General features: G+C 42.5%; 1 protein-coding gene across 1 annotated transcript; it reads left to right on the forward strand.

Moving 5' to 3' along the window:
* Nucleotides 1-1746: 1746 nt before the first annotated feature.
* LNP1 (leukemia NUP98 fusion partner 1) lies at nucleotides 1747-10629 on the forward strand. Its single transcript, XM_068417317.1, has 3 exons — nucleotides 1747-1896; nucleotides 8110-8355; nucleotides 10417-10629. Exons 1-3 carry the CDS (start codon nucleotides 1747-1749, stop codon nucleotides 10627-10629), a joined length of 609 nt encoding a protein of 202 aa, XP_068273418.1.
* Nucleotides 10630-11723: the final 1094 nt, after the last annotated feature.

An 11723-nucleotide genomic window follows, 5' to 3' on the forward strand; every position in this document is an offset into this window, starting at 1 on the left:
AGCCTCTGTCCCACTTTTCCCTGTCACCCGTCTCAGCACAGCGAAAACATTTCCTACTCCACACGACAGGCTGCAGTTCTGCCTCACGTGTCGGAAAAGAACAAACTTGAACCATACAATAGGAAATACGTATCAACAGGTGGATAGCTTCCTACTGGGACAGCCTGAACTCCACCCACCTGATGCTTTCTGTGAGCTAGCACAGGCCTTCAGATGTACCTTGCCTGTACAGATTGGTAGCCTCAAGGACCTAAGTCAGATTTAGGCTGTCAGAATACGGACAGGAGTGTTCTTCCCTACCTGGAGAATCAGCCTACACATCCTTTGTATTGCTTCAGGTGTGTTTTTACTGTACAGTATTGCACTTAAACCTCACACCTACACCCACACAAATAAAACTGTAGTTTTGTTACTACGTCTGTATTGCTAAACAGACTGAGGACAAGGCACAAGGTTTAATGCTGGACAACTGTTTCTCCATAATACTAATCTGACAGCAAGCGTTTGGCATCATTCTGGCCAAGGCCAATTAGCATCTCCACAGCAATGCCTATGCACCAGGAGAACCTCTAGCTACCTAGCACATACCAAGAACTGCTAACTGGAAGTTAGATTTGGGTCTCTTCCTCCTGTTCCAACACTATCCCCACAGGCTCTACAGCCTCAAAGCACTCCTCCGTGTCCTTCTGCCATGTCCCGAGCATGTAACACATCTTCCAGTTTACTGTACAAACAACAGTTTTATGGGCCACAACAGAGTTTTCCTGCTATATCAGATATTTTGGCATAAAAAAGACATAACAATTACAGCAAAGCATTGCGGCCACAGTGCATTACATACAGCCTCGAGGAGACCCACAGCACAAGCGTGGTACATGTGACCGGTCTAGCCACTTCGTCTCAGGGCCAGAAAACAGTCCCCAGCCCTGTTCTGTTTTGTGGTATAGACAGAGCCTACATGGCCTACACCCAGGGCTGGTGAGGAGGAATCAGACCCATTTTTTACTCTGCATGCCTTCAGGTGAGGCAGGGCCTCCCATAACCCTGATATGGCAGATGAAAGGACTCTGGTGAAAAGCAGCTGATGAAAGTTCACGTTGGCTGTCATAACCCAAAAATGAACAAGCCGTTTCTTCAGTGGGGGCTTTCTTCTGCCTAGACAGACCACATACCCTGAACATCAAAGGAACAGCAGAGACAACACAAGTCAGGAAGGAGAGCAGCATGGGAAGAGCGGGCCATTTGTCCTGCCTCCCACAGATCCAGTTAGGCCTCTGCAACCAGCTGTGCCAGCTTCTGACCACCATCAATATGTCAATTCTGCTTCTCAAAATCACAAGCCCACTTTGGGTTTGTGTACGCACCTCCCAGGCATGTAACTGTGGGCAATTCTCCATTGGTATTGACAGCTGGTGCACTCAACAGCAACACACAGGGAGCAGCCAACACATTTCCCTTCCCACCAGCCCCCTGCGGCAGTGTCACATTGGACATTGCTGTAATGGAAAGGTTAAAAGAAACCTTGTTGAAAAAGGATGAGAAAGGATTGACTTTATGTTTAGACGGTGCCTAGGGCTGCAGTGGGTTGGATTTTGGGGGATGGAGAGCAGAAAGAGTGGTTGAAACTGCATCTCCTCTTCCCCTTGTTGGCAGAACAGTGTGAGGCTCTTGGCTTGGTGGTGGCATTTGACCTTGCTTTTCCTTGTCTGGTTGGGAGACCCCCCCCCAAGTTTGGAGAGTCTGTACATGGAATATGAAGAGGATGATGACATTTCCTTTGCAAAATGGATGAGCAGCTTCTGGGGCCACAATTTGATCGATGAGAATGAGAAAGAGGGTAGAGGCCACAAGAAACATCAGGCACGACTCTTTAGTGAAAGGAGAGCCTCCCTTCCGGTAAGAGTTGTGTGCAGTTTTCTCTGTGTGTGTGTGGTATATGTACAAATGTAAGTGCCATCACCAGGGCATGGCCCTAGCGATCTGTGAGGATGAGTATGGTACACCTTGCTGAGTAAGTTCAGCTCCTACTGGCAGCGGCTCATTGCTTTTTGAACTTAGCTGCCTAACAGTCAGGCCCCCAATGCCTTTGGCAAACAAAAAGACTGGCAAACTCCAAGATAAGCAATGATAGGACCAGAAATGTAAGGAGAAGAGTGTAATAACTGCCTAACTATGTATTACAGTGTTGTTCTGTCTGCTAAGCATGACCTGGCAGAGATCGAAACATTTTGGAAACTGGCACACAAATGCTGGCTTCAATGAGTCTGTTCTCGTGTGTAAAATTACATACGCCTGTATATATTCACAGGATTTGGACTTAATTCTCCAACTATGCCATTTCCAGGAAGCTGTACGCTTTACTCCCTGGGATTTAGCTGTTTGCAGGTGTAACTTCTAGTTTAAGCTAGAGGATGCTGTCCCTCCTTGTTTAAAACGTCTGATTCTGAAAATAAGAATGCAACACATAGCATTACACTGTGAAGTAAGATTTTAAGGGAGAAGCACATTCTGTATTCTTAAACCAACAAAATAGTTGGGAAAGGGGCAGGGTTCACATGCAGAGTCAGTTTTTTTAAGGCAGCTCACAACTGTCTAACCTATTATCAAAATGAAGTTAAACTGAAAGTAGCTGTTCCCAGTCTGCTCTTTACTTGAAGGCTGTTGCTTTTATCTCAGCCCTGAAAATAAAGTTAAGGTGGTCCAAACCTGTCTCCTTTTTTCCAGCTACATCAGTTGGCTTACCAAAGATACTATGTTTCCTTACAAACCATTTTTCACTTACATCCTCAGATCATTACGGCTGCAACAAAGCAAGTGCTGTTCTATAGGGGAGAAAGAGCTAATCATTTCCAGACTTTTTTTTTCTGCCATATTTCTGCTATATTTTCACCTTGCAAGTTCTAAGCTGTGGGATTTTTCATTTTCAGAAAATTCGGCTAAGAAAAACAAAAACAGACCAAAAATACCTCCTCCTCTTTGAATTCATGGATGGGTTGGAGAGGTAAACTTCATTCATTAGTTTTGAACTGATCAGCCACATTTGTTATGTACAGTTATACTTCACTCTGGTCACATATTGCAAAACAGACTCTGAGCTAGAGCTGTGCTGATGGATTCCATCAGAATGCCTGAAAACAGAATGTTTACTATTTTTTTTTAAATTAATTTTATTGTATTTTAATTTTGTCCTTCAGAGATCTACACATATGTGATTTCTTTAGGCCCCAATACAGACTGAAGAATGTACTTTAAATCACTGTCTATTCAGCAAGCTGCTGAACGCATCTTCATGTATATTTGTGTATTTGTGTGTGTACACACACATTTCATTTGAAGCATGTTCTTACATTCAATTTGTTCAAAAGCCATTTAAATACTTAGCTAATAGCTATTCAAATACTTTGCTCTAGTTGCATCCCTGAATCAACACCTAGAACTTGGATTAAGTTAGCTGACAGAAGGAGAAGACTGTGACTTTTGACATTACTGTTCAACAAGCTAAAGTTATCCTGTACACTTAATTATGTCTGGCCTTTACATTAATGCTCCACACAAATTTGTCTTGCTCCAGTAGTATTATACAGGAGATATAAATTTCAGCTGCTTTATTTCTCAGTGCCAGAAATTGACGGGAGGAATGAGAAGGGAAGATTTGTTTGGGGATTTTATGATTCAGGGATAAATTTTGAGTTGAAACTTTTTTATTTGGAAATCTCTGACTAGTTGATAGTGATGAGCACTAAAACATGTTGTCTTAAACCAAATCTAGAAGGTAAACAAATGGGCACTAATAATTCCTTATAAACCCCTGCAGAAAGAGCACCTCCTTGTTGAGAGCAACAACTTGCTATTGCACCTGGATGTATGGTTTTTACACATCTATTATAAATGATAACTACTCTAAGATTCATTATTACAAATGATAACTGCTGTAAGATTCAAAACACTTATCAGTGTTAGTTAAGTATTGTCTTCACTGCTCTCACCTCAAACACAATGGCAAACTCCTGTGGCATCCTATCATGGTTGAGCCCCCCAAAATATGGATAAAGCTTTGTAGAACAACTCCCAAACTAACAATTTTCATTTTTCCCCCCAATATCTTAGTCTACCTCACAAACTTTACTGAGATGAGCTTCACAAAACGCTTTTGTTGTTGTCATTCCTATTTTGGAACACAAAACTATATTCATCCTTCACTGTGTCACTGGCAAGACAGGCTTAAAGTCGCAACTCCACTCCCCTGAGAGGCGTCAGAGTTTTATATGTTGCTGCGGGCCAACACTGAGTGTGAAAACTGCCTGGGGAGAACCAAGTCATCTTTTTTCCTCCCCTTTAGTTAACTTGTTCCCCTGGCAAACTTTAGACACATTAACTGTGAGACTGTTTTTGAAGCGTCCAGCTACGAGTTTTCTTGACCCTTCTAGTTATCCTCCATCATTTTGGTTCAGGATAGTTTCTTACCTCCCAGACATTTTGTTGTGGGAAAAAGATAGGAGGCAAAGGAGCACTGATAAGAGTTTTACAACCCTATAAATGTATGCACCTTCAAGTAGACATTGCTGCTCACAGCAAAAAATCTGATAAGAAACAGCTGAGAATGGGAGCAGAGGAACTGGCTGCTGTTGAAGTTACTAACATTTAATCTAAACTAAAGTCAGACCAAACATCTACCACAATACTGCTACTACAGACCAGTTGGAGCCTAGGCCAAAACATTTTTAAGGAATATGCTTGGCTATAAGCTTCTTGGAAGGAAAGTAAGCTGTGGGACAGCATCTGAATGTCGGATGTTCCAAAATATCCCTAAAGTACTGGGGTCATTGTGTAAACTTCAGCAAACAATGAACACTCGTGCTGACACACTGAAGATTAATTTTCTTGCTGACAGCTGGGCGAGCCCTCAGATTAAGCCTAGAAGGTGGAAGCAATTATCTTGTCTCCATCAGAAACTGGGAAAGAGAACAGGCAAATTATATTGACTTCTATTCCTTGAGGTATTTTTGTTTGTGTACTTTTTGTGTGTTTTAGCTGGGCAATTAGCAAAAGATCAGCTGTTGTGTAAATAGATATAGTAAGCATGACTGGCCTTTACACAAAGGCTCAAGCAGAAAAAGAGTACTAAAGGGAGGGAAAAACAACCCCTCAGAACATGCTTGGTGCTTCTGACTTTCCCAGCATTAGCAAAAATTCCTGATTTTGATACGGGGGAGCATTTATCATTCCTCCTTCCCATGCCTTTTCCCTTGTTTTACCTCCTCCCCACTTCTCCAGTTTAAGAACTACTCAAGGGCAGATCCTAGGAGCCAGAGGCCAAGGAGAGTTTGTTAAAGACGCACCACGTGTAGGCATGAGGCAGCTTCTGGGGCAAGGACAGGAGCAGATACTGGGGCTGTGCTCAGAGACCTTTGGCAAGAGAAGACAGCAGCGGTGGGTGGACAAGAGTGTGCAGATACAGAGGCACTCTCTGTTGCCAGCAGCTGCTGAGACTTCAGGAGGGGAGGCATAAATTAAAGCAGTCTTCAGCCATTCTTATTTACAATGTACCAAGCAATCGATTTGGCACCAAACGCATGTATTAAATGTGTGCATTAAATCCAAGAAACAGGAAGAAAGCCACATGGATTTTACCTGAAGTCAGTGCCAGGTCTCTTTCATCGCTGAGCTTCATTTTGGACTCCTTCAGTTCTCCACAGAGTCAATCTTAAATAAAAGAAGACTGATGTACTGTGCTAGTTATAAGCCATGGAATATTCATGCTTGAGCAGTTGTGTTAAGGCTCCTGTCCTCTGTAGGGCTGTGTCCATAAGGCAGCAACATGCTAACATGGACAAACATGATGTCCTCCTAGCTACGGTGGTATGTGTCATGCAAAGGCCCTGTGAGAGGAGGCACAGCCACAGTAATATGATTGCATAGATACATACCCCCAATATCTATTGCATAGATACCTTTACCCTCAGTCCACTGAGGCAGATATGCTTTTCAGAGGGGGGCCTGTCCCTTTTCTGGACCATTGCTGCCATGTCAGTATGTGAACTGCAGTCTTTTCTTAAGGGCTTAATTATAATTTTATCTGTGAAGGGAAATGCAAAAGCAATGCCTTAGTAAAATAAAACATTTACAAACATTGCAAAATGGATGGATAGAATACCATCCCTTGTTTCAGCTGTCCTGTTTTTTTCCCAAATCCTCTAAGAACAAATACCAGTGATTTTTAGTATGAGATAATTTTTATTTCCAGGAAACAACATATGTTGATGCCATTAAAATGACACAGAAGACATTTAGCTTGTTGAACTTGACATAGCATGTGTACTCCTGTCCCTCAAGCACAATGTGATTGCTTTAATACTTTTAAAAATAACAATACAATATGACCTTACAGAAATTACATCTGTATTGATTGGTTTGAAACCAAAGTAAAAATAGTATGGCAGAAATCATTACCACTACTCTCAGAGGCAGTCCATAATTACTGAAGTTACTGAAGTAAGCTTATATCTGGAAAAGAAATTGAACCAGTACTGGATGATCTGAAAACCCTTTGGTATTAGGTGCTTCTGTCAGATGTAAGATTTATTATTTTTAGCACCTCTCATCAAGCCTGTCTAATGTGATGTACTCACAACCATATGGATGCATGGCCTCACTATTCAGAGAAAGGCTGCACAGCTTCCCTGTTGTGCTGATACTTTTATAATCGCATCTGGGCCAGTGCAAACGCAAATGTACACAGGAGATTTTTCAGGTCCCTTTCAATCCAAAGGTTGTAGATTCATGTGACCACTGTACCAAGCTGGTTTAGCTTTCTACTGTTCGTTAAAAAAACAAAACAAACACCTTCCGCCCCGCAACAAACCCTACTCTGAGTGTAGGGTTTTCTCCTGGATTTTCTTAGAAAGCATTTCAAGATCTGTGGGATAGACCTTCAGTTGTTATACACAATCACAGCTCTCTTGAAACCAGCAGAGCTTCTCTGGGTTACTCAGTAGCTGAAGGGTTAGCACCAGGCTTATACAAAGCGTATATGCCTTCAAACATGTATGCAGCAGCTGGGTGCCTGGAGTGCCCTAACCTGACACATGTAGGGGTCTCATTTTTGGTGCCTTCCATCTCTCTCTCACAATTTTCACTATCTGCATCTTACCAGTGTTCAGCTACTCACCCTGAAAAATCACCAACAGCTGGTAGGGTTCGGGGCGTGCCTGGCTCTGTGTGGTGGCCTTCTCACCCATCTCTTCTACAGGTCTGTCTGTTTCTAAAACCACCAGTACATGACTCCACAAGACACAGCAGTTCTGTATCAGTTTGATCTCCTGTACAGACATTCAATTAAATGCAGCTGATGCAGATCAATAGCTTTTATCTGCATGCCAGGCCTGGGAAAATTGAACCACATGGTAACTACACAACTATCTACTCCCTCCACAATTTAGCCCTACAAATGTAATTGCAGGAAGCCTGTTTCCTACCATTTCTGTGGTAGGGATGTGTCCCTCAGTGCCCTGAAAGCGCTCCATCATCAGTTCAGGGCAAACATGCCCAAGAAACCAGCAGAAAATTCAAGCCTGGACAATGAAGCATGTTGTCTGCATGTAGACCATACTGCAAATTTGACACAACTGGGCTAGAAATGGTCCCTGTCACACTCAAACGAACTCAAACATCTCGTAAGACCTGGAGCACCTGTGGGCCAAACCCAGTATTTGGCTCATCTGGCCACAAAAGGCTGTGCCTTTGCTTTTTGGGAGTCCTACCTAGAACCTGCCGTCAGATGTGAGGCCTGAATTTTTGAGGTTATGAAGGGTCCCAGCTCCCTTTAGTGTCAGTGGGCACTAAAAGGACCGAGCCCATGTTACATTGGAAATGCTCATTTGAGTGCCAAAACTTAGATACTCAAAAACAGGAATAAAAACAAATTCTGCTGCTGCCCCTGGAAGGCAAGCTCTTGGCAGTGTGATTCTCCTGCACATAAAAGGAACGATACAGGAGTCTGAGCAAGGTCCTTCATTCTGCACCATTGTTCAGACATCACTCTGTGGCAGAGAGAATCTGCCCTGTGTGCTCTGCTTTACTAATACTCAACAAAGACCTCTTGTTTTTCAGGCCAGGCTTTCCTCCCTCCACACAACACGACTTAGTGCTTCTGCCAAAGGTTCATCTTCAGGCCATCTCAAGGGCTCCAAGGAATTTCAAGAAGATGAAGATGTCAAATGCCACTGCCACAGGAAGGCAAGCAGAACACCTTCAGGAGACAGCTCATGCCCAGAGACAAGACCAAACTCCCTCCAGGAGTTTGCGGAGTCCTTTGAAAAGCAATTGCATCTCAAAAGCAAACGCTCGGTTTCTTTGGTAAGTAACAACCAACGTAAGATCCCTTCAGAAGGAAAAAAAAACCAACCAACCGACCAACAAGCAGACCAGCTTTATCCCTGGTGTAATTGCTGTGACTTTGCCAGGGGAAGAGCAGAAATAAACTTGAATTAGAATTTCTCAAATGATGTGGTCCTTACAGTAGAGCAAACAAAGTTAAAGTGGTAGTATCGTTAGTATGAGAATTCTTGATGTAGTTTTACCATCTAGACTTATTCAAAAATGTGTATCTTCGAAATGAGACACCGCACTGGCTCTGGCAATGTTTTCAGAGGTTTCTACAGCTGTGCCAACAAAATGTGACAATATAAAACCACTTTTGCCATAAGACCCAGCTCTCTCACTGCTGCTGACCATGTATGGTGTTATCTGTGGGACTGCCAGACATCATGGTGTTTGAGGGGCTTCTCTTTTACCCCTTGGGACTCCATCCGTCTGTTTCCTTCAATGTCACCATAGAGCTGCAGCAGCAGCCATTGCTATAAGTGGCTGAATGTATTTTCTCTGTAAGGGCATGCAGCCAGCAGCGGATTCTCCCCCCATTTCATCTTTCTCTGCTCCTCATCATTCTGTCCTGAGGCATGAGAATTTTCTGTATGGTTTGTGTTGATGAAGTAGCCAATAACAACCTTTTGTCTGTGACATTTTAACACATTTTTATTAATATGATACATACTATCTGGTGTATCATACCATGGAAGGAAGGGTAATAAACCTTAACTTCCTTTTAAGTATCAGAAGAACACAGTCAAATTAAGTCACCCTATTGAAAAAAGCTACTTGAGTAACACTTGACATTAGCACCAAATAACAACAGAGGGAAGTATATTTTTTTTGTTTGGTGACACTGACAGTTTTGTATGGAGAAGTAATTTTCAGCTCCCTTTGCAGACCTTATGTGCAGCAACAAGAGAGGAAAAAAAAAATCTCTTTTCCATAAGCAGCATCATTACATGATTAGTCCCACAATTATCATCCTTGCATGCCCTCTAAGAATATGCAGAATTATGGTGATGACAGGTCTGTTATGCAATTGTTAAGATTTAAAGCGCAGCCTCTAATCTTCTTTTTCCCCTTTAGGAACTATTCAGAATTTATTTCGTTTGGAAATTTCATTTCACATTGCCTCATTTGCTAACCCTCACCAGTGGTTATCTGGTTTATCATTTATCATTTCTCAAAAGTGCCTATGGCTAGAAGGTCTGTGAGTGGGTAATAGTTGTAGGATATGTATAGTGAGCATAATGCACCAAGTACTTCTTCAGTTCCAGTTAAAAACACAGATTCTGGTACCCTTCTGTAATCCGCAGTGAGGTGTGATAGGCTGTATTTTAATCTACCTTCCAAGTAGACCAAATTGTTGTCATTCCCTCAGTCACCATTGAAGTTTGGGAGACGTAAAGGGCTTGAGAATCTCAAAGAACTAAGCAATAGGTGTGAGAGATCTGAAAGGAAATTTGGGAGTGGGCTTAAACTTGTAACTCCAAATGGAGCATTTTTTTGCATTCAGAGCTCTGTGGGTGCAATTCAAACCACCCTTTACATGACTACATGGGTTAAAAGGAAAGTGGGGGAAAAGTAATCCCGTTTCATCTCCTTCCTTGCATATTGGTTTTCTCTTATACAAGTGGCTTTGAGGACACTTCATGGCCTTCAGCACTTGTTTTCAGTGAGGTCTTTGCAGCTAGCACGGAACAGTCTTCAGGCATATAAAGATGGATCATGTGAAAGGACAGAATGATGGAGTCTGGGCTGAAATCTGAGAGACCCTCCCTTCTGCCCTCCTTTCTTCTCTCTCCCCTCAAGCCCTCCAGACAGGTTACTCTCCTACCGTAACAATCAAAAACATATTGCCCCTTGCTGAGTTTTATAGTGACTGACTGGGGCCTTGAATTTGAGCCCATCATGTTAAAGTTGATCTGGCTGAGGTAGGTAACTGGGATATTTTATTATACATTACTAGTGAAATAAAATGTTGAGATTTTGTTGTTCATGTGGGAGTCGCTTTTAATTCCCTGCTATTTTTCTCCTGCTTTTTAGCAACCTGAAGGCATGAATGAGAGAAGAGAGAGATTGCATTTGAGAAAAGACAAGTCTCACAAGAGAACGGGAGAAAAATCAGAGCCAAGGAGAGAGCAGAAAGAAGATGAAGATTCAGAAGTTGTACCTGCAAAACACAATGAACAATTTCCATCACAAGCAAGCATTGAGAAAAGATATTTATGCACAGGTGGCAAGAATGCATTGGGATGATGAATTTTAACACTCTCCCCGAAGAGCAGAGAGAGCATTCTTGTTTTGTTTTGACTAGAAGAGGCCTGTTAGCTAGAATAAACCCTGACATGTAAAATAAAAGTAAAATTCAACTGCATCATTGACACCATGTTACTACCTTCATGTCTGTACTTTTTCTATTAGCAATGTGACCCTTGTCATAGGAGGAGTGTAGGGGAGAAAGATCCACGTTAGCAATGAACCACCATAAGAGGGTTTCAGGCAGATTTAGCGTTGTAGCAGGACAGTGGTGAATGTGTTCATTTAAGAGGAGGGCATGTATGTATTACACAGCTGTGCAAAGTCATCCGAAGCCTTATGTTTATCTTCTAATTGAAAATGGGCTTAGTAGTAGGTTTAGAAAGGAGGAAGTACACATAAACTACCACCTGCTTCCTGGCCCAGACATTCACTTAGATTTGGCTTGGAAACAGGTACCTTTTTTCCTCTATATTCTCTCAACAACAAATTTAAAGGAGTAATAGAGGAGAAGAGCCCGAGTTCTATTCTACACCTTCCTGATGTCTCACTTTTCTCTGTTTCCCCTGTCACTGGCAAGATGACTCTTGTTTCTCTGACATCTCCCAGTTCTTTCCCGTGTTCCCAGTCCCATTTCCCCAGTCACACAACTAGTTCTTTCTCCCAACTTTAACCTCATCTCTTGTTTCTTTTGTGGCCTTCCCCTCCCCTCCATTTACTACTTTATAGCCCTGACTCATAGCTACCAGCGTCTTTTGCTACATCTCTAGTTTTGCCCCATAAAAATTTGAGCCTTGCTGAAAGTTCTCCAGTAAAAACAGAGATGTTTTGCCTCTCACACTTCGAATCTCTTCAAGGGGTATGCCACAGGTGATGGACTGCAACCCTTTTCACTTTTTCCCTTTTCTAGAACTGGGGCCAAACCAAGGGAATGGGAACTGGCTCTGCCTATGTTAAGCAGGGCTTAAGAAAACTCCGTTTCCTCTGGCTGAAGATCTGAACTCAGGTGTAAATCTCACCCACTATAAGTAAGATTTCCTTCTATGCAGAGGAAATCCACCTCCACACGCTCATAAACACACACCTCCACACCC

Source organism: Nyctibius grandis, chromosome 23 (genome assembly GCF_013368605.1).
Source record: "Nyctibius grandis isolate bNycGra1 chromosome 23, bNycGra1.pri, whole genome shotgun sequence".
NCBI lineage: Eukaryota > Metazoa > Chordata > Aves > Nyctibiiformes > Nyctibiidae > Nyctibius > Nyctibius grandis.